The sequence below is a fragment of the Protopterus annectens genome, chromosome 7.part0, assembly GCF_019279795.1.
Source record: "Protopterus annectens isolate FY-2018-M chromosome 7.part0, PAN1.0, whole genome shotgun sequence".
Lineage (NCBI taxonomy): Eukaryota > Metazoa > Chordata > Ceratodontiformes > Protopteridae > Protopterus > Protopterus annectens.
The window spans coordinates 281,249,620-281,274,313 of record NC_056739.1 but is presented as its reverse complement, the minus strand read 5'-3'; the positions used below and the strand labels follow the sequence as shown (position 1 = coordinate 281,274,313).

General features: G+C 39.5%; 1 protein-coding gene across 2 annotated transcripts in view; it reads right to left on the bottom strand.

Annotated features, from left to right (window-relative positions):
* LOC122806398 (prickle-like protein 1-A) overlaps positions 1-24,694 on the bottom strand; it is a 323,964-nt gene that overhangs the window by 135,367 nt on the left and 163,903 nt on the right. For both annotated transcript variants that reach the window (XM_044076764.1, XM_044076765.1), the window contains exon 4: positions 12,735-12,872. In XM_044076764.1, the coding sequence (XP_043932699.1) occupies positions 12,735-12,872 (138 nt within the window). The remainder of the gene's footprint in view (positions 1-12,734; positions 12,873-24,694) is intronic.

The window sequence follows — 24,694 nt, the reverse complement described above, 5'->3', positions numbered from 1 at the left end:
ATCCACATCATTTGGGTATACATTAATGGCTCCCAGTTTGCAGTCATTTGAAAACTTTGTTAGCCACAGTCCCTTAGTGTTGGCCTGTACTTCAGAAAAGTAGATGTCAAACAAGAGTGGTCCCAGGACTGAACCCTGATGTACTCCACTTGTCACTTATCTGGAGCTGGACTTGGAGTCGGCTACTTTTACAGTCTGGGTTCTGTCAGTAAGCCAGTTGGCAACCCATTGAGTGACATAGGGATTTATGCCCAGCTTAGTAAATTTATCTATGATTCCAAAGTGGGGGATGGTGTCGAAGGCCTTGGTGAGGTCCAGATAGGCTGTGTGGATCATGTTACCCATGTCCACAGCTCTGGAAACTGATTTGAAGAAGTCAATCAGGTTCAAGAGACAAGATCGGCCCTTCACGAACCCAAACTGGGTGGTGTCCAGTGTTTGAAGGTTGCCAATGTCTTTGTTTATAAGTTCCATGATAATGCGTTCCATGCCCTTGAAGATCAGGCTCGTCAGACTGATGGGACAGTAGTTCCTGGGATCCAAGGTGGATCCCCCCTTGTGGAGTGGGATAACTGTAGCTGTGCACCACTCAGTGGGCACAAAGCCTGAGGTGAGGCTATGATTAAACATGATACTTAGGTGAGGTGCCAGTTCATTTTATAGTTCATGTAGTACACAGCCCGGGATGTCATCTGGTCCCATGGATGCTGTGTTCTTAGCTTTGGAGAGTGCGGTTTCTACCTGTGTGGCCAGGATTACCAATTTGGTAATCTTTTGTTATTGAGATGGGCCCTTTAGGGGGTGAGAGGGGGTGAAGTTGGCACTAAATCGATCTGCCAGGATATTGACAATTATCCTTGGGATCAGTATATTTAATGCCATTCTGTTGTAGCTCAGAGCATATCTGAGCATTGCCATTTAGATTCTTGAGTTAACTATAGAATGCCTTGTTGTTGTCTTTGGAATCTTTGGCAATTTTATTTTCATATCTAGCTTTGGAGGATTTTATAAGGGATCTCAGCTTCTTACTGAGGCTGGTAAGGGAGTTTTTGCATCCTGGGATTTTCCTCTTTTCTGCAACAGTTTCTTTCTTCTGTTGTATAGTTTGTTTATGGCAGGGGACCATCAGATTGGCTTCCTTTTTTTTGGTGGAGAGCATCTTGGTTCTATTTGGGATGGCACGATTCATGCACGAGTGGATGTGCTCGTACAATGCCTTAGGGTAGGATTCAGCAGTCGAACTTTCAGCTCCCTTATGCATGGGTGTCATGAAGTTAGTTACTTCAGACTTCAGTAGCATGAAGTTGGCTTTGGAGAAGTTTTTTACGGAGGTTTCCTTACTGGGGGGTGGGGCTAGGATGTGGATGTCAAGGGTGATTTGCTTATGGTCAGACCTGACCAATGAGGGGATGACCACTGGTGTGGAGCATCTATCTCCAATGTTGGTAATGACCAGGTTTAGGATATTGGAGTCCCTGGTGGGACATGGATTAGTTGACCCAGGGTGTTGGAATTTATAAATTCCAAGAACCATTGGGAAAAGGTGTTGGTACTCGAATAGTTTTCCCAGTTAATGGCAGGGTAGTTGAAATCACCCAGTATTAGGGTGTTTGGTTGTATCTTAATATTTTCCAGTATGTTTAGAAAGGTGTAGTGAGAATCTTGGGACATGGTGGGGGATCTTTAGCAAGCTACAATTTGGATTGCAGTCTTACCTAGTGTTAGTTGCACCTGGAGAATTTCAGATGCATTGTGTTGGGCAACTAGCCTTGAGGTGTGAATATCCTTGGTGAATATGGACACTCCCCCACCTTTAGTGTTTCGGTCTTGGTTTGGTTGCCGAAAAGTGTGGTAAGAGTTGTAGCCTGGTATTGCAGGGGTGCTCTCTGGAGCCTTGAACCAGGTCTCAGTTACTGCACAGATATCGATGTTCTCCATTTTTAGGAGTGCTGACAGAGAATGCATTTTAATGTTTAGACTTCTAGCACTGAGTAGCATTACCTTTAGATTTTGCATGCTTGTATCTGTTACAGTGGTGGTTTTGTCCTTTGAACCTTGCCTAAAAAAGGCACTATAGGGGTGGCAAGAGCTTTAGCCAGTAACCTGAATCCCAGGGGTGACAGATGCAGACCATCTCTGGCAAAGCATCGTGGTTTGTCGAACATGTCGTCTCAGGCAGACAGATACTGGATCCCTTTTGAATGACACCAGAAGCTTAACCAATTGTTGAAGTCAATCATTTTGTCCTTATACTGTGGTATCATTCTGGGCGAAGGCAGGATGCTACTCAGGGCTAAGGTCATACCTGCCTGGGCCAAATGATCTGAGAGCTCTTCCATGTCTCTTTTCATGTAGTCCAGGGAGGTACATCTCAAGTCACTCACTCCAACATGGACAATGACAGAATCTTATTTGTACTTCTTGTGGAATTTTGAGCACGTGCATACATTATGTGGCGGATCCTGGCTCCCAACATGCAGCTGACTGTAATTTTCTCCTTGTTCAGTCTGGAGAGTGAGACATCAGTGTGCCTGTCTATAGAGTTACCTGTGACTAAAGTGTTGGGTACGTTGTCTTGCCTTAGGGGCTGTTGTTGGGTGGCACACTGGTGTTGTGAGCTATGTGTCACTTTGGTTGTGACTGGTGTTTGTTTGCGTTTCAGCTTCAGAGATCCTTGTTGCTTGGGCAGGTTAATGTTAAGGGCCTCCGCATGTGTGGGTTTAGTGTTGCTAAGTGTGGGTGTTGATGGTGTGGGTTTTGAAGGGCTATGTGTTGCTTGAGGTGTAGTGCAGGTGTTAACCTTTTCCTCTTGACTGTCTAGCACAATCCTGGCTGGAGAGAGCTTTGCTTCCAGTTTGGCTATGTAAGTGCATCTCTCGCAGGTTGTAGTGTTGGGTGGTAGGAGGAGAGGGTTGTCTGTGTACATGAGGCAGTTGCTGCATTGCCCCAGTATGCCCAGATTCACCAGGTGGACAGGAGAAATCACTGGAAGCTGACCCTTGGACATGCCTGTTTAGGTGCTTTTTCTGTAAAGTACAAGAGCTGTTTTCCCTTACCTTTGCAATGTACTTTATAGTTATAGGCTGTTTACTGCCTATGATTAATTTCTCCTTATTAACAAGGAGAGTTGAGTGCTTGTATCAGTTTAAGGCTTCCTAGTGCTTTCCAGCAGGTTCTATACCAAGTGCTAGTCACAGGGGGATCAGATTTTAGTGCTACTACTGAGAAACCAGCTAGTCCTAAGGGAAAATTTGAAGAGCAAACTTTCTGGCACCTGGAAAAGTTTAACCGTAGCCCCGCGGTGCTAAAATTGAAAGGGATAGAAATCAGCCCAAAATGGCTAAAATTAGAATTTCAGAGCTGGAAACCACTCCTCTAGTGTCAGACAGGCAGTACAATGCTCACCACTCCCACTGGTAAGCAGTAGGACTTCCCTCTACCACAGCAAGGTCTGGATAGCTCTGAACACAGAAAATAAAGTCCTGAAACCAGCAAAGCCTGGAATAAGGATTATACTAGCTAGGAAAGGTGGGAAATGAGCAAACAAGCTAGTATTTTTTTCCTTTTTGGTTAAAACAGGCTAAACAATGCAATAATACACTAAATAAACACAGAAAAGAAAAGGCTAAGGCACTTGAGTGTGTAGCCCTAAACAGTAAATACAATTAGAACTCTACAAAATTAGCAATTTAAAACTTTTAAATGAGGCAAGGCAAGTGCACAACTGAAAAACTATTTAAGAGGCATTAATACAGTAGAATAAGTAGCTAGTCTACATATACAGAAAAGTCTATATATACAGAAAAGCAGCTAAAACACACTACACTAAAACAATTCAGATGCAGTGCAACCTAGAGAACTTGAGTTGTAGCAATATTAAGGCAAATACGGTTTTAATAAATGCACTAAAATATACTCCATATTTCCAAAATGTTTGAGAAGCACAGTCAGAACACAAGGATATTCAGCCAATTTTTTTTTTTTTTTGTAACAAAGTGTTTGTTTTTTTTTAAACAAAGTGGTTTTCAAAGTAAGCTGATATAGCACAGTGGTTCTCACGTGGAACTGGTGTAAAGACAGTAATTTTTGTAGTAGTAGTGGACTGATCTAAAATTGACACAGCAAAATCCACTTGCACTTAAGTGTGGAAGGGGGCTCTGTGATGAAATGATGAAAACAGGAATATTGCATTCTGTTACATCAGATTCAAAACAGCCCATAAAATAAATTAGCATTGGTTTCCCAATTGCCCCAGAGCACTATCTGGTTAAGTGGCTCACTTAAGGACAGACAGCAGGCAGATGAAGGCTGAGGGAATCAAACACTGTACCACAGGAACCAGCTCATTAACAAGTTTGGTGGGGGACAAGCCTTCTCTTGCTGCCGAGTGTAGGGAGTCTCCCCCATATACTTCTTATTTAAAATGTAACTGCAATAACTCCACAGTTGTTCAATCACTGAGAAAAAACAAACAGTACTGTAACAAAATTTTGTACCTGCACCCCCCCCAGCTGACTGTATTATCAGTCTGGGAGAGCAGTTATAAGAAAGGAAAACAGCAAACAGTTGTCTCTGCTGGCAGAAAATGCTTTTAGTTTGGAGAATAAGAGATCATGCTACAGTTGTGAAGGACAGTTACACATTGGGCATGACGGAAAGCTGTACCAGTGCAGACAGAGAATGGGATATGGAGATTTTGTGTCACAGAAACTTCCAGATGAATAGGATTGATGTGAGAAGAAAGAGATCAGTACATTGGTATTATAAGTAAAGAATGGGATTACTAGATCTTTACCTGCACTGCCTGTGAGAGGACAGCTGGGAATGTGCAATTGACTCTCCTCTTTCATGCCAGATAGGGGATTTCAACCTCTGCTTTGAGGACTTGAGGTGAAGGCCTACAGGGTTTCTGTAGTCTGAAAGAATAATTAAGTGTACAGCAGCACTGATGACTTTACTGATTTATATGTGGTCAGGAAAATGTGGAAGTTAAAACAGCCTTTGGAGACTGTAGACTACAGTGAACAGATTTCATTACACCCGCATGACATGATGGTGGTAAATATGAACAGGCTGACTTGAGGAGAAGGAAAATCTGAATGAGGTGGTCAAAGCTAGAATAAGAGGGGCTACAGGTAACTGGTATAGAGTGTCAGGGGTAGTTTATGACAGAAGAATTCCAAAGAAGCTGAAAAGTAAGGTGTACAAAACAGTGGTGCGACCAGTACTACTGTGTGGTACAGAAACCTGGGCAGTAAAGGCAGAACAGTTGAGGAAGCCATGAGACACTTTGCCGTACACAGCCCTTGTTACTTATATAATAACACTGATGTCACAAAACCTTGGAGAAGAGGGAGGAAAGGTGTAAACAGAGTGAGTAATAATGCCTTGCCATCTATGATGAAGGCAGGGCCTCTAAGACAACAGCAAAAAACATATAACTTAGTGGTAGGAATTTGCTGCCAGAACAACCTAAATTATTTATTTGACTGAATAGTGTAATTGACAAGAGACAAACTGTGCATTACCTCGTTTTATTTCTCATGAAGGTTTCTTAGTCTCTGCTTCATAGAAAGCAATTAATGAAACTACAAACTCTAAATACTGCTGGTCAGAAGTGTTTCAGGGGCCAAACAGAGAGTAAGGACTAAGGAAATGAATTCATCATGAGGATTGTCCTTTGATGTTCCAGCAAAAGGAATATACAGTGTACATATTCACTGATCACAATAAGGTGGTAGTAGTTAGCATGCAAGAAAAGGACTAGGAAAATGCACAGAGTTTGGGATGTCACCAAGCTTCAGCAATTGGAAATCAAGGCTGAAAATTGCTGTATGGTGCGCATAAGAACCAAGAATCCTAGGGTGGGTTAATGAATGGGAGAAACTGGGTGCAGATTGTGGAAAAAAAACAGCCATACGCATGAATGACTTGAACAGTCAGGTGAGTCTAATGAAGTATGTAGCAAGAAACTGGAAGTCTGGTCATATACAAAATAGGTTACTGACAGTGGAAGAAAGGAGGCATTGTAACCCCATCCCTGTCATTCACTGGCATATATAACATACATAACAAAATGACAGGAAAATTAAGAGAATGGTACATTGATCATTTCTGACATTTCTTAAAACTTGATAGTCTTTAGGCAGTTCATTGTTGGGTAAAAATAATAGTTACGGGCATCAGAGTGTCACATGAGAGTGATTTGAATACACAAATACCGGAACACAACACAAACAGTGAACTGTTTGATGAAACTTTTAATTCTGGTACCTCGGCCTTCGCCTTCTCCTGGAATACATTTTAAAAAATCAAACAACACCCCTTTTATACCACATCCAATTAAGTGATTAATTCACCCTGTTTAAACAATTTATCAATTAATTCAACCATAATGCTTCATTTTGAAGTTTCCAACTTCATTCTTGTAATAATTTCTGACTTCATTAAATATAATGCCAATTGCATTACATGAAAGTATTGTAAATCTTAAATATTAAAAATTCTACTGAACTCTTATATATTACCTTGTTCAACTGATTCAATATAACTACTTTTCATAAATAAAATACATTTTTAAAATGATATAACACTTGCTACAAATGCCTATTACATACAAATATTACTAAGTTCATGTACAAAAATTAAATCTAAAAACGTTTTTTTAAATATTCATTTTAAATTTCCATATTCATGCCATTTGGAAACAATGTTTTATAATTGAGAATGAATCTGGATTCCATTTCTAGTAATTTATCACGAAAACCTACCTCATTACCAAAAATACTGGGTTTCCCCAACACACAAAAAATGAATCCCTCAGGAACCCCCTTATGTTGCTCACAAAAATGTTTGGCCACAGGACTTTCTATTCTTTTATGTTTTATGTCTCCCAAATGTTCAAGAATTCCGAGCTTGACCCTTCTAGTTGTTTGGCCTATATACCACCTCTGTTTCACACAACCACATCCTATGATATATATTACCCCCGTGGAATTGCAATCATAGTATTCTAAAGCCCAATATACTACATTATTAATTTTTGTGCCATCCAAGCATTTAACCCTGGGATACACCTTACAATTTCCACACTTAAAAGTTCCCTTTCTACTATTCTCCTTAAATGTGTTTCTAACATTTAATATTTCCTTCAAATTGGAATACCTACTATAAGAAAAGGTAACGTTGGATGGAAAAAGTCTTCCCACTTTATCATCTCCGGTGATAATGGGCCATAACCTCATTACTGACTCCCTTAATATACTAGAAAATTGTGAATATTTGGTGACAAAATACAAATTATCACTAGGCCTCTCCTCCTCTAAACTAATCAGCTGAGTACCTGGGTTTTCATTCATGTTTCTTCGAGTCTTCCTAATAGTCCCCCTTAAACCCAATTCTTGTTCCACCTTAACTCTGGCCATTCTAATATTCTCACTAGAATAACCCCTTCCCCTAAGTTTCCTTTCAACTTTATTAAATTCACTATGAATCCTTCTCTTGTCAGAAGTATTAACACCAATACGTTTGAATTCTCCGAATGGTAAAGAATCAAGGAGATGGTCACTATGCATGCTGGAAGCATGCAAAAAATTCTCAGCTGCTGTGCTCTTCTGGAAAGGTCTATATTGTATTTTATTATCTGAACCCAAACATATCTCAACGTCCAGATATTGAATACTTTTACCCCCAATCGTATAAGTAAAATCTAAACCCCATGGATTTCCCTTGATCCCTGAGACAAATTCTTCAAAATCTTTTGAATTGCCCCTGCACAAAAACAACAAATCATCAATAAATCTCACATATTTTATTATGTTGTTTTTGAAAAATTCCCGGGGATAGATGAAACAATTTTCAAAATGGGCCATAAACAAAATTGCATATGAGGGCGCAAATGCCACCCCCATAGCCGTGCCCTCCTTTTGTAAAAAATGTCTCCCTTCAAATTCAAAACAATTGTGAGTCAGGCAGAATTCCAACAAATTGAGAATAAAATAGGTCCTAGGTCCTTCCCCCAACATTTTTTCTACTGCTTCCAAACCTCGATACCTGTTGATACTAGTATATAAGGATTTTACATCGACACTGGCCCAATAGAAGTCCTGCTCCCAATTGATGTCTCTTATCTTCATACACACATCCTTTGTGTTTTTTACATAAGATTGTACCCTCTCTAAGTAACATTTTAACATGGAATCCAGAAATATCCCAGTATTTTGCAAATAAGCTCCTTTACCAGAAACAATAGGATGACCTGGTGGGTTTCTAATGTCCTTATGTACCTTAGGAATGATGAAAAATATAGCATTTTTTTGATTTTTAACATACAATCTTTTAACATCAGCAGATGAAAGGAAGCCCAACCTTTCTCCTCTCTCCAATAATTCTAATAACTGTAAGTTATACTCTTTACACATATTAGAAGACAATTCAACATATGTGTTCACATCTAACAACAAATCCAAAACAATTGAATTGTATTTTCCCTGGGTAAAATAACCCAGTTCCCACCTTTATCCGCCTGGGTAAACACATACTGTTTGTTAGACTTTTTTAAATCAGATAAGGCTTTCCACTCATCCCTGCTTAAATTGTATTTTTTCTTCCCTCTGCAAAATTTTGTATGTTCTTCCTCCAATGTTTTTAACAATGTTCTTTCAAATACATTGATTGCTATACTTCTCTTTGGTGGAATAAAATTACTTTTATATGGTACTTTGGGAACAGTCAGCCTCCCATATCCAGTGTTAAATACAAACCCATTCCCATTTAAACAAACATCCTCTTGTACATGTATATCAACTAGGTCATTTTGCGCCCTCATATGCAATTTTGTTTATGGCCCATTTTGAAAATTGTTTCATCTATCCCCGGGAATTTTTCAAAAACAACATAATAAAATATGTGAGATTTATTGATGATTTGTTGTTTTTGTGCAGGGGCAATTCAAAAGATTTTGAAGAATTTGTCTCAGGGATCAAGGGAAATCCATGGGGTTTAGATTTTACTTATACGATTGGGGGTAAAAGTATTCAATATCTGGACGTTGAGATATGTTTGGGTTCAGATAATAAAATACAATATATACCTTTCCAGAAGAGCACAGCAGCTGAGAATTTTTTGCATGCTTCCAGCATGCATAGTGACCATCTCCTTGATTCTTTACCATTCGGAGAATTCAAACATATTGGTGTTAATACTTCTGACAAGAGAAGGATTCATAGTGAATTTAATAAAGTTGAAAGGAAACTTAGGGGAAGGGGTTATTCTAGTGAGAATATTAGAATGGCCAGAGTTAAGGTGGAACAAGAATTGGGTTTAAGGGGGACTATTAGGAAGACTCGAAGAAACATGAATGAAAACCCAGGTACTCAGCTGATTAGTTTAGAGGAGGAGAGGCCTAGTGATAATTTGTATTTTGTCACCAAATATTCACAATTTTCTAGTATATTAAGGGAGTCAGTAATGAGGTTATGGCCCATTATCACCGGAGATGATAAAGTGGGAAGACTTTTTCCATCCAAAGTTACCTTTTCTTATAGTAGGTATTCCAATTTGAAGGAAATATTAAATGTTAGAAACACATTTAAGGAGAATAGTAGAAAGGGAACTTTTAAGTGTGGAAATTGTAAGGTGTGTCCCAGGGTTAAATGCTTGGATGGCACAAAAATTAATAATGTAGTATATAGGGCTTTAGAATACTATGATTGCAATTCCACGGGGGTAGTATATATCATAGGATGTGGTTGTGTGAAACAGAGGTGGTATATAGGCCAAACAACTAGAAGGGTCAAGCTCAGAATTCTTGAACATTTGGGAGACATAAAACATAAAATAATAGAAAGTCCTGTGGCCAAACATTTTTGTGAGCAACATAAGGGGGTTCCTGAGGGATTCATTTTTTGTGTGTTGGGGAAACCCAGTATTTTTGGTAATGAGGTAGGTTTTCGTGATAAATTACTAGAAATGGAATCCAGATTCATTCTCAGTTATAAAACATTGTTTCCAAATGGCATGAATATGGAAATTTAAAATGAATATTTAAAAAAACTTTTTTAGATTGAATTTTTGTACATGAACTTAGTAATATTTGTATGTAATAGGCATTTGTAGCAAGTGTTATATCATTTTAAAAATGTATGTTATTTATGAAAAGTAGTTATATTGAATCAGTTGAACAAGGTAATATATAAGAGTTCAGTAGAATTTTTAATATTTAAGATTTACAATACTTTCATGTAATGCAATTGGCATTTTATTTAATGAAGTCAGAAATTATTACAAGAATGAAGTTGGAAACTTCAAAATGAAGCATTATGGTTGAATTAATTGATAAATTGTTTAAACAGGGTGAATTAATCACTTAATTGGATGTGGTATAAAAGGGGTGTTGTTTGATTTTTTAAAATGTATTCCAGGAGAAGGCGAAGGCCGAGGTACCAGAATTAAAAGTTTCATCAAACAGTTCACTGTTTGTGTTGTGTTCCAGTATTTGTGTATTCAAATTTATTTGGAGAATTGGAGGTGTTTGTTTTTGATGTCACATGAGAGTGAGCCAACAAAGTGAGCACATCTACTCTGATATGCTCTGGTTGGGTAACAGATACAGATATGTCGAAGGCACTGAATTTCCCAAAAAGAATTTAGGATACTAACTGTCAGGGACCATTTAGCATAAACACTGAATCTTGAACACCAGCTCACAAATGTGTGCATTTTTGGCTAGTGTGTGTGGGGGGGGGTGCTTGGCAGGAAAGCAATGTAATTGTATTACTCTAAAACTGTGGAAGATGAGCAAGGATTGAAGCTGGTGGTACCCCAAAGACATCAATGGTTCCAGACATAGTAGGTAGACGATGAAGAATTTAACAGTTTTAACAAGATAATATTAATAGAAAGGTGAGATCTGTGGGCCAATAGGGATTAGGATGCTTTATGACTTCCAGCTTGTTAAGTATTGGCAAATAATGGAGAACACAGGACTGAGAGCAACTCAAGTATATGAATATGAACACGACTTATGCTCAGTCCTGTTTTCTTCTTTATCTCCAGTTTGTTTACCGGGGTAGAAGTACACTGATCACAGTAGACTATTTGCCAGCAGGTCTTGCTTCAGTTATTTTTTCAGATACAGTTTCTGTGTTTGTCTTCAAAAATACTGTTATTTGCAGCACTGACTGTTGTCATATCTCTTCAATATCTTGTTTAAAAATCAAGAGCAAAGCCGAACATAATGAGAGACAAAGGTTCCAAATCGGGGCTGACTTAATTGCTGCTGTGTTTCAACACATATTTTCACGCTAGTTGATGCATTAAGTGTACACGTTACATCAGCCTTTTGCATTCAACTTTTTAAACTTGTATTTTTTAAAAAAACATGGTTGATTAACTAAATGATTGATCAATTATTCAATCAATTAATGTAATAATTTAATTTATTCAAGCATATAAAAGCAAGATCTGTGGTGCAAAAATTACACTTGAAAAAGCCCGTTACAAACGGGCGAAGGCGCTTGTGTTTGGAGTCTGGTTCGTTTCTGTGGAATAAAGATTCTTTGCTAACAATTCGTTATTTTCTGACGAGAACTCTTTTTGAGCTTTGGTCAAATTGCAATGTGATTTTTCTTGCATTGTTGCACTTGCTGAACGTTTACTAAAATCACAGAGTGAGGTTTTTTGGTTTATTCGCACTCCTGCTTCTTAATTGCTGCTGTCATTCAGTTGCAACGGTTGACAGAATAACAGGATGTGCATTAACACATGTTTTCTGAAGACGTCTGGAGGTCAAATGAGTTCAGTGACTCTATTCTTCAATAGAAACAGTTTATGAGGCACAGAGCAATTACATGAGGCAAAAATCACAGAAATTCAGAATTATAATGTGGCACTTTCAGTTAAGATGACAGGTCTTTGTAACTGTAATTATATAACAGTAACCCATGGAAAGTCTTAAGGGCATTCTCACAGCATTGTGCATTTCTTGAATTAAAATAGGGGTGACAATGGATAACAGTGGACTGAGAAATACAGTGGGCCAGATTTAATAAAGCCTACACTTGAGTACACTAAGTATACACGATATGTATTCAGTAAAATTCTTATCACATTTTTTTGTGATTTCTAGTCATTCAGAAAGATTACACTAAGTGTACATGTAGTCTATACTTTGTGGTAACCTTTATGAATCCCTGTTAATATTTAAAGCTGCAAGAATATCAGAATGAAAACTAAAATTAAGAGGAAGAAGGTGCCCATTACATCTTTGTTGTCTGTTGACTCAGAACAGTGTACATTTAGTGTAGGCATTACTGAATCTTCCCAATATCTTTGAGATTGTGATCTAAAAATGTTATGACAGCAGCACGCACGTGTACAACTATGCTTTATGCTTCTACTGTAAAGACATTATCTCACAACAGTGGGTGATGTTGACTTGATGTTATGGTCTGTCATTGTTTACGTTTGGAAACAGACAAACTGAAAAGCCTGAGTACTGTATCTGATTTTATGATGAGACACAGAATGTAAGTGCCCACTGATTTATAAAAGGAGTGCTATTTACTGTGTTATTGGTACCCAAGATAGAGAAACTGTAGCTTTGACTTTTAATGGCAGTTCACTTAAAAAGAATGCATGTAGGAATCAGTTCTTCTAGGACTTGGGATCAGGAAAGAATGGAGACACCTACACCTCAAATAACGTACAGTGTAGAGTGCACTGCTGTATCTTACCTTTTGACAGCAACAGTCTGTGGATGTCAAGGGGACCAGGCATATTGTTCCCTGTCCCAAGGCCTTGCTCTTTCTCCAAGCACTGAACAACCGCAAGGACTGTCTCTCCTCTTCTGTCAGAGAATGACAGTACCTCTCCTATAAAATGAAAGAAAATAAATTAATCAATAACATGTTAAAATATGCATTATTAAGTGGTACACGTGCTCAATGATCTGCTAGTTCCTAGAAACTATGTGATTGTGTCTGGTCCCCTTGACATCCACAGACTGCACTCTTGTGGGAGGAGAGGGTAGATTCTGCCCTTCTGAGCTGGGAGTTTCTGGTTAAAGGCTTGTTGTGCCTGCTTATTTGAACTGTTTCTTTCTGAAATTGGTACACCTTGTTTGCTGTAGCATAGACTAAATTCAGACCTGCTGAATCTAGCTTTGTTTGTATAACTTGAGCACTAATCCAGCCCATCTTTTTTTGGAGAAGGTTCCCCTGTACCCTAGTGGCAGGACTGTGCAGTTAGAACTTGTCTGATCGAAGACTGCTGGAACGGGGCTCATTTTGGTTAATTTGTTTAAATCAGTTTGCTCATTTGCTACTGTTATATTAAAAAAAAAAATACACTTTATGCAAGTAAAACTATTCCTGGCGCCACAAGGTCTGCTCTTCAAATTTTCCCTTAGAACTAGTCAGTTTTTTAGTTTTAGCACTCAAATCTGTTCCTTTGAGCTCAGCACTTGTTCAGAACTCATTGTAAGCACTAAATAAGCTACAAATTACTACAGCACTCAACTTTCCTCACTTGTCTAGAGGAAAACAGTTTTTAGTGCTTAATAAATAAGCACTTATCCAGGCATGTCTAATGGTCAGCTCCTGGTGATTTCTCCTGTCTACCTGATGAATCTGGGCATCTTGGGGCAATGCAGCAATTGCCTCATGTACATAGACAACCCTCTCCTCCTACCACCCAACACTACAACCTGTGAGAGATGCACTTATATAGCCAAACTGGAAGCAAAGCTCTCTTCAACCAAGACTGGACTAGAGAGTCAAGAGGAGAAGGTAAACACTTGCACCACACCACACTCATCACATAGTCCCTCAAAACCTACACCCAGGGGCGAACCGTGCTATTGGACTGCAGGACTGCAGGACTGCAGCCCTCCCAGCTGTAAAATAAAGACAATTAAACAATTAAACAAAATATAAAATAAAAATAGCTAAAAGAAAATAATAAAATGAACCATGAGTCCCGGAACATTGCACATGCGCACTCGCGGCATTTTCCAATACTCAGACTGCTGGTGAACCAGTCTGGAGCATAAGCAAAGAATCCAGACTGTCTCCACCAGCAGTCCGGGATACAACATGTGCATCTACTTTTACCCAGCAGTCTATGCAGTAATTCTAACTGCATACACTGGAAGGGGATCGGGCTGCAATATCCACAGGCAGGGTGGTCTCGTGGGATAACTGCAGCTCCTCGGGCAGGTAAGAGGTACAACAAAAGAGTGCATGTGTGTAATGCCCCAATCACTACATGGTGGTGGGTAGAGAATAAGGCTTGAACCCTGTACCTTGGGCCCAAATGGCAAGAGCCTGAATTCCCTACCCACCACCATTTGTAAAAAAAAAAATGCAGATTTTTGCCTCATATTTGTTCTGTTCCTCATAAAATCTGTGGTTTCTATATGTTTGTTTCTCAACACAGAGTTGTGCAGTTGTTCAGTGGTACCATTGTTGCCTAACAGCTACAGGTTGTCTGGTTTGATTCTTGGCTGGGGTTCACTCTATGTGGAGTCTGCATGTCGTTTGTGTGGGTTTGCTCTGGTGTCCTCTCATCTTACAAAGACATGTCTGTAGTGTTTCTTCCTCTGCCAAAAATTGCCTTTTGTTCCAAGTCAGACTTCCCTGGTTAACAAATGTTAAATAAATAAAAATGACAAGCATTGGAATTTCCGACTTCACATTCTTCAGAAAGTATATGGTAACACAAAACTTATTATTATCATAAGTTTATAAGATGGATATTTGAAATTTGTCTCTATTTTTGGGACTGTATTCCCCCATTATTGGCTTTGTCCAAGTTTTTTGTGCCAAGGCTGAGAGCTATGGTGATAACTGAACTCACTGAATATGTTTGGGGGCTGTATTCCCCCATTATTGGCTTTGTTCAGGTGTTTTGTGCTAAGATGTTGACAGCTATGGTGAGAACTGAATTCACTGAATGTAGCCATTTAAGTTTCAGTCTTCCTCTTTCATAAAATAGATGATTGATTTGGCATAGTGGTATGTTGCTATGACTGTTTTGCACAGGGTCCTGGGTTCAATGCTTGGCAGTGAAACATATGGTGGTAACACAGCATTTATTCTAGCAACTTTCCAAAATTATACAAGCAATGTTTAAAATGTGTCCCTGCTTTTTGGTCTTTTGCCCCCCCCCTCTAAATTTTGTCTTTTTCCAGATTTCTTGTGCTGCAAAGTTCAGAGATACAGCTGAGTGTCAAGTAGATTTTACAAAAAGCTGAGAGCTGCAGGGGAACAAAAGTTTAGTGATGCTTATGCGGAGTCCGCTTGCATTGTTAATAGTACAGCTGGTAGTGTACTTGCTTTTGATGCAGAAGGCTGTGGGTTCTACTCCCGCAGTAGGTAGATGCATTGCTGATACTGTAATGTATTGTAAAGGGGGTTGATGCTGCAGTCCTTTTTGGTGAAGATACCTAGTAACTCTGAACCTGTTATCAGTTTGCCATCCACTCCCTATTGCAATTATTAGATGACTTTTACTTCTTCAGAGATTGTGCATATTTACTGATACTTTGATCATGTTTTCCCCATGAAACAAGTAGATAGTTGTTGTCAGGCTTATCATTTTTTAATGAAACATAGGCAATTTATTCCTCGAGGGTAACAGATACTTTATTTGTAGATGAAATGTAGCAGCAACCTCTACATTAGTTACAGATTTTTTTAATGTGGAATTATTTAGATGACTTTTACTTCTTCAGAGATTGTGCATATTTACTGATATTGGTGGACTGTAGAAGTCTGAGTAGACTTTATGATAGAAATGTTCTGAATTGGGCAGTTTTGTCGTTATTGGTACATGCATTTTTTCATTGTTTACTGGAAAAATGTTTTGAATTGGGCAGTTTTGTCATTATTGGTGCATGCATTTTGTTTCATTGTTTACTGGAAAAATGTTCAAAACAAATTTAAAACGTCCTCTACAGCTGTACTGTATTGTACAAGGAATATAATTTAATAAAATCAGAAAGGTGTATCAAAGACCACGTGTATGTTTCATGTGCAAGGGGCCTATGATTTGAAAACAGCCCAAAGTTAATCTTTATCTGTCATTGACAAAATTTATTTTCTTTGAATGTGGGTTTCAATTAATGTGAGTTTCAAGGGCAGAGAAGTTTTAATGCTAAGTCTGTTTTCATTGTGAGATTGCATTGCTTTGTTTAGCAGATGTCTTAGTGTTTGTGCTGTAAAATGCAAAATAAAACTTTCAAATGAAGTCCAAATCATCGTAGAAGTAAAGCAGTATTCACATTAGTGTTTATGGTAAATGGGATGAAATAGCCAAGTAATGGTTCAATGGAATAGCTGAAGGGGGGAGGCTCCATTCGACCACGATTTTGTGAGGGGGAAGGGTGGCAAACTCAAAGACAGCCCCGGCTGAACTGTACCTCTCAACTGTCCAGATTTTCACAGAATGAATAGATTTTTGCTTCTTATTTTTGGTTTGTTCCTCATTAAATGTGTGGTTTTCTGGCAAATAATTTAGGAATTAAGTCAGTAAATAATGACAGACACTGAGTTTCAGACTTCATAACCTTCAGAAAAATGCATGCTAAAGCAAGACCTGTTATTCTATCAACTGTCGCATTAACAGGTTGAGAGGTATGTGCAAATAAATTGCTTTAAAGAATTAGGCATATCCAAACCTCTGAACTGTCCCCGATTTTGGCTCAAAATGTTGCTCTTCCCCTAATAATCCTGCTGCAAAATGGCAATTTTTGAAGAAAATGTGGAGGGTTTACAATTAAGAAATAACTGTAATAATCAGAGTTATAGATTACTTTTATTCCAGAAATGCATGAAGATTCTTTTATTTTGTCAGCTGCTCATGTTAGCAGTACTAATATTAATGCAGATTATTTTATTTTTGTCAGCTGCTCATGTTAGCAGTACTAATATTAAAAAGGTGTCCCTTCTTTGACAGGTTCCCAGCTGTATTGTGTGGCTATTTTATATTTTTGCATCACATTTTGGTCCATTTTTCATAAAATTGTGTTTTTTTGGCAAATTAGTAGCAAATCATTAAAGACTGAAGTTAGAAAATAATGGCAGACATTTGTGTTTCAGGTTTCATAACCTTCAGAAATTCATACTACCGCAAGACCTACTACTCTATTACCTTTCTAAGTTTATAAGAGCAATATTTAAAATTGTCCTTATTTTTGGGCCTTGTCCTACTTCTATGTATGGCTTTGTCCAGATTTCTTGCTTTGAGGTTGAGAAATATGACAAATGTGTCAGGGCCATCACAGCCAGCCAGAGACATTTCAAATTGTGGCATACTTGTGACATACTTATTGCACCCCACTGCCTCATGTAGTGTGACTCAGGATGTGTCCAAGCAAGGCAAGGAGCAGTTATGCAGTGTAAATGTGCAGAATATCTCCCCATCTAAGGTAGACACAAGTACTACTTTTATTCTGTCCTTGATTTTGCAGAATGTTCGGGTTTGTCATATTTTTATACTGTTGATTTATGTTTATTATTACTCAGAAAGTGCCTGTTGCTCTGTGTTTAAGTAGCAATGCTTTAATGACCATCAGGTAAGCTTGTCTGAGATTGTAAGATGCAAGAATTGCCAACAATGAAAGCCTTTCTGTTGCCATGCAGAGAATACTTGCATAACTAGATAATGTATAAGCCTTGGGTATTGAAATGCATATGACAGTATTTGTAATAAAGGACAGGATTACATTATTATTTTAAGAAGCTCATTACATTTGTTGGAGACTTGCAGTCATCTTTGCAGGCTTTACCTGTAAACCAAACAGAATGGCAGTCTATCGTCTGTGGTTTATTACCTGTACAGTAATCCTTTAAGCAATGTATCTTGAGCTTGTTTGCTTTTCAGTTTTTTACTTTGATCACGTTTTCCCCATGAAACCAGTAGATAGTTGTTGTCAGGCAGCAGGTCTTTTTTGGATAAGAAACATCTTTACAAGTGGAGGTATCACAGAGATTGCTACTTTCAGCATGTTACCTGATACTTTAATAAAGCTGAATATAAATTATAATTGGAACTGGAGTACAAGGAGAAGTGGTTTGAGTTGAGTGCTGCTTGTTTTTCTTGTACTTGATTTTGACTGGCATTCCAGTTGTAGTGTCTTTCAGCTTTTCCCGGTTAGGGCTCGCCACAGCGAAACTCTGGTCCGCTAATGATTGGCAGATAGATTTTTACGTGCAGAGTTGCCAGCCCTGACGCACAACCTTCAACGAAGGTACGCCCATTCACGCATGTCTCCAAGCAGTAGACACTCTAGCTGAGAATCAAACCAGACAGCGTCTTATTGTGAGGTGACAATGCTACCGCAGCACCACCACCGCAGCACTTGATTAATGTATTTAAAAAGTACTTTATTTTTTCAAGCCTCACAGTTTTTTTGTTTCCCTCTAGATATTAAGTAAGCTGTCATGCAGCTAATGCATTGAAATATTCTTCTACACTTCACATTGTCTTGATTGCACTCTCATAATGATGGTTTGGCACCCAGGGTAGCGTATTTAATTAAAGTTCCAGGTTTTGTAGTTTTGAGCATAGCTCCTCCCCTTTCTAGTTGACCACACCCCTTCCCATTGGCCCCACCCATTCAGCTGTCTCCTGCAGCCCCCCCTTCGATTTGAACTCACCAGCCGCCACTGCCTACACCACCAAAACACACACATAGCAACACAAAATATACACCTACATTCGCAGAGGCTCTCAATAAAAATCTGCTCGAGCAACAGAGACCTCCAAAGCAGAAATTCATGCAACCTCCACCCCCCCAACACAACCCAAATGACACATAGCCCACAAACTCAGTGTGCCACTCAACCACAGTGCATAAGACATAACAACATACCCAACACTCTAGTCATAGGTGACTCTATAGTCAGGCACACTGATGTTCCACTCACCAAGCTAAACAAGGAGAAAGTTACTGTCAGCTGCCTGTCGGGTGCCAGGATCCGCCACATAACACATGCACTCAGGTCACTCCACAACAAGTACAGATATGACACTGCCATTTTCCATGTTGGTGTGAATGACCTGAGACGTACCTCCCTAGACTACATGAAAAGAGACATGGAGGAGCTCTCCGATCTTGAGGCCCAGGCAGGTATGATATCCCTTGAGTAGGATCCTGCCATCACCCAGAATGATATCACATTACAAGCACAAAATGATTGACTTCAACAATTGGCTAAGCTTCTAAAGTCATTCTAAGGGGATCCAGTATCTGTCTGCCTGGGATGGCATGATCGACAGACCACGATGCTTTGCCAGAGATGGCCAGCACCTGTCACCCTTGGGATTCTGGATACTGGCTATGGCTCTTGCCACCCCTATAGTGCCTTTTTTTTAGGCATGGTTCAAATGACAAATTCATCACTGTAACAGGTACAAGCAAGCAAAATCTGAGGGTAATGCTACTCAATGCTAGAAGTCTAAACCTCAAAATGCATTCATTCAAGGCACTCCTTAAAATGGAAAACATCGACATCTGTGCAGTGACAGAGACCTGGTTCAAGGCTCAAGAGAGAGCACCCCTGCATTACCAGGCTATAATTCATACCATACCTTTCGGCCACCTAACCTGGACCGAAACACTAAAGGTGGAGGCATGTCCATATTCATAAAGGATATCCACACCTCCAGAATAGTTGCTCAGCATAATGCATCTGAGATTACCTAAGTGCAAGTAACTCTGGGCAAGACCACAAACCAAATTGTAACTTGCTACAGATCCCCCACCACGCCCCAGGACTCCCACTTCACATTTCTTGATACACTGGAAAATATTAGGGTACAACTCAACACCATAATAATGAGTGATTTCAACTACCCCACCATTAACTGGGAAAACTACTCCAACATACACTTAAACATCCTTCAGCCAGGTTCATGTTCACTGTCATTGACAGGATTATAGGGGATAGAAGCCATCAACAGGGATGGCAAAATACACTAAGCTTTAAAGAGAAATATTGGATTATTCATCTTGGAGCTTTGTTTTCTCCTGGTATAAATGACCATTTATAATGAATACTTTTTCATTTACCTTTTTGTCCTATTGGTACAAGGCTATGAGTAGCTCCATTCAATTTTCATGTTACAATTTGGTTGTATTTATATCATCACACTATATATATTTCTTGTCACTACCAATGTGATTTTCCTTTTTTAATATGGTACATATAGGTATGTACATATATGTTTATATGGAGTGATTGGGTTGTTAAATTTGAAATATATATAATTTGGTCTATGTTTAGTGGACAGAGTTTAGACCAGGTTGAGTTATGTTTGTATGGCATTGTTATACCATCTTTTGTTTATTTTTATTATTTGTTTATCTTTATTATTTGTTTATAATTATCTTAAGACGTGCACTCATTGTATCTACATTCATATTTGCTAATACTTTTGCATTTGCAATTACAATTGTTTATTACCTTTGTTACACATATGACTATATAGGCTTTTGTAAGCAGTTCTTTGGGCTCATGAATATGTATCAAAGGGGTTGGATTATACCATTGGTTAAGCATGACTGATGGGGGATATAAATATGTATGATGCTCAGGTTTGGGCATGTTTTTTTATTCACTGAAGAAGGCATATTGCCGAAACCGGTCTGAGGGTTGGAGTTATGTTTGGGACATTTTTATGTTCCTAGTTCTCTGCAAAATAAAGCATTGGACTATATATGCTGGCCATTTGTGTTTTTTTTAAAACTACTCATGTACCAACTCTTTTGCTCAACGTTTTCTGGAATTCATAAATTCCAACGCCTTGGATCAACTTATCCACACCCCCCACCAAGGGGCAGCAATATCCTAGAACTGGTCATTACCAACATGGGCGACCGGTGTTCCACACCAGAAGTCAATTCCTCTTTGGTCAGATCTGACCACAAGCTAATCAGCCTAGACATCCACATCCCGCCCCCATTAGGAAAACCACGGTAAAGAATTTCTCCAAAGCCAACTTCATGCTTCTTAAGACAGAAGTGGTAAACTTCACAACACCCATGCAGATGGACAATAGAGGGACGACTGCTGAATCCTACATAAATGCACTTTATAAGCACTTAGACGAGTGCATGAATCATGCTATCCCTAACAGAACCAAGATGCTATCCTCCAAAAAAGGAAGCCAATCTGGTGGTCCCCTGCCATAAACAAACTCTACAACAGAAGAAAGAAACTGTTGCAAAAAAGAGTAAAATCCCATGGCTGGAAGAACTCCCTGGTCAGCCTCAGCAAGAATCTGAGATCCCTCATAAAATCCTCCAAAGCTAGTTATAAAAACAAATTGCCACTGATCCTAAAGATAACCACAAAGCAATCTATAGCTATGTCAAGAATCTCAATGGCAACACTCAGATCTGCTCTGAGTTACAGCATAATGGCACTAAATATAAAGAACCAACTGATATTGCCAACATCCTGGCAGATAGGTTCAGTTCTAACTTTACACCCCCTCACCCCCTAAAGGGCCCATCTCTATACGAGAAGAATGCAAAGTTCCTGTAATCACGGCTCCAGAGGTAAATAACACACTCTCCAAAGCCAAGAACATAGCATCCATGGGACCTGACAACATCCCAGGCTGCATTCTACATGAACTACAAAATGAACTGGCACCCCGTCTAAGCACCGTGTTCAATCATAGCCTCACCTCAGGCTTTGTGCCCACTGAGTGGTGCACAGCAACGGTTATCCCACTACACAAAGGGAGCCACTGCAGACCCTGGGAACTACCGCCCCATTAGCCTAACGAGCCTGGTCTGCAAGGCCATGGAACGTATCATCATGGAACTTATAAACAAAGACAATGGTAATCTCCACACTCTGGACCCCACCAAGTTTGGGTTTGTAAAAGGCAGATCATGTCTCCTACACCTGATTGACTTCTTTGAAGCAGTCACCAAAGCCGTAGACGAGGGTAAGGTGGTTCGCACAGCCTATCTAGATCTTGCCAAGGCTTTTGACATCATCCCCCACTCTAGAATTATAGATAAACTCACTAAACTAGGTATAAATCCCTATGTCACAAGATGAGTTACCAACTGGCTCACTAACAGAACCTGCAGTGTGAAAGTAGCAGACTCCAAATCCGATTTCAGACCAGTGACAAGGGGAGTACCACAGGGTTCAGTCCTGGGTCCTCTCCTGTTTGGTATCTACTTTTCTGAAGTACAGGCTATCACAGAAGGTCTTTGGCTAACGAAGACCACAGATGACTGCAAACAAGGAGCCATAATTGAAACTCCTAATGATGTGGACATCCTACAAAAGGGCCTCACTGAGACAGATGCTTGTTGTCAAAGCCATGGCCTCCAGCTCAATGTCAAAAAGTGCATTGTCATCCTCTTTGGTAAAAACTCTGTACCCATGAACTACCACATAGGTGGTAGTCTACTTAACACCGAAAGTGTGATGAGTCCTTGGGACACAGGTGGACAGTAGTCTCTCCTTTGATAATCACATCGCCACAGTAGTCAGAAAATCCTTCTACGTGGCACACCTCATCACAAAAGGTTTCTCATCCAGGAAAAAAGAGGTCATTGTTCTCCTCTACTCATCACTCATTAGACCCATTATAGAGTACAATGCCCCTTTTGGTATGTACCTCACAAGACACCTACAACAACTGGAAAGGCCACAGAAATACCTCACAAAGAGGATTACTGGCCTCAAACAGATGCCCTACGCAGACTGTCTCAAAAAACTCCATCTTTACTCTGTCGCATGTCGCCTACTCAGAGGCGATCTCTGCCTAACACACAAAGCTATGTCAAACCCAGAGCTGCTGGACATGCTCCACTTAAAGAAATCCCAATCCCTCCGAACTACATGCTCTAGGGACCTAAACCTTGTCACCACAATAAATAGAACATGCTAGAAGGATAGATTCCTTTGCCAGAGACTTCCCATATTCTGGAACAAATTACCTATTTATATCAAACAAAGCTCCTCATTAGCACTCTTCAAGAAGAATCTTGATGATTGGATGGGAAATAGGAAATTCCCCCCGGGGATCACCTCTGTGGCTCTGCTCGACAGGGGCACAGGAAAATAATTTTCTTGGGTGGCGAAAGACAGGGTACCTTTTTGGCTAGACTTGTATAGGACCTAGGGCCGATAGCCTAGTACCTACCTGTTTACTTATGACAGACTCTTCAGAATGCAGTGGGTTAGGTTCTACTAGTCTTTGGCTATTCTAAATCATGGCATATTTGCTAGCTCCATGGCACAGATAGAAAGCTCTCTGAATCTGACCCAAACAATCCAGGATCGACTGGTGAACCATGTGTGTGGTAGGAGCAGTGGGTGGAAAGTGAGTGGCTGCTGTCAACTTGTCTGAGTCGTGGAAGCCAAGTGTCACAGCAGAAGCATGAAGAAAGGCTAGTAGCCATTCATACCATGTAGTGTGTCTACACTGTAGCCAAGGTTATGAGGATGCACAAAAGTGCACATATTCAGGGCCAAGTATTTTGGGACCCCCCACACCTCAAGGCTGTCATGAGGGCAGGAGAAGTAGGGCCTACTAAACCCCCGCTTGATGGCTGTCTATATAATGGCTTCCATAGCTCACTGTCATCTGAACTGGAAGGAATGGGCTGGTTGAGTATGGAACAGCTGGTAGTCAGCAGACAGAAAGGAAAAGAGATACAAAAAAGCTTTGCGTATTTTCCATCTGAAGAGTCTATTAATGCACTGAGCAGAACTCTGATAAGGAAAATATCTCCATGTCCAGTCATGATTACATGTTCAGGATATGCGTATGTAAAGTTTTATAAGCTTGTTAGCTGGGTCTGTTTTTAAGTGTATTATAAATTCTGAGATCATAACATTGAATTGTTAAGTTTTCCTTTTGTGAAAGGTAGTAAATTACCCTGAACTGCTTGTTGTCCTCAACTTTATCTTGTTTTTTCAACAGGATCTGGACATTGTAAGGAATAATAATCATCTTTAGATTAACTAAATAATGACCGTTATGTACTCATTGATCACACTACATTCACTGATGCCATAATCAAATGCCATGCATAGACACACATGATTGCATACTCAAACAAACTTGCCAGATACATCAAGTATTGAGCTCTACCCCTCCCGACAGTGATGGATACACCAAATGAAGGAAGCAATCTGAATACCTCACCATCCCAAAAGCAGCATCGATGTTTCCTAGTACCTGTGCGTGCACCAAAAACTGCATCAAACTCGCATCTGTCCATATGTGCAACCCACATACATCTCTCCATACCAAGAATACATAATACAGTAAACAGATTGTTCCATGTGGATTCTTCATACCCCCTTATGTTTACTAACTCCATGGTCACACAACTGCAGCAAACGGGCATTCATCACTATTTTAGTATATAGTCAGCAGGATGTGAGACAGGTGTAGCTCAGATTGACTAACCATCTCTCTCTCTCTTTCTCTCCCTCTCTAAATTCTTTTTAACATGCCTTGTTGGGAATGGAGTTCTATTCCTATGTCAGGGAATAGTTAAAGTTCATGAAATCTGTACTGATTCACTCTTTGATGTTAACTATGTTCAGCACCCACACTGTGCCCAGGATTGCCTCCTTCTGCAGCTCATACATCGTTATGTGTTTTGGTAGCACATTTAAGTACGATTGTAAATTGTATCTTTACTAGT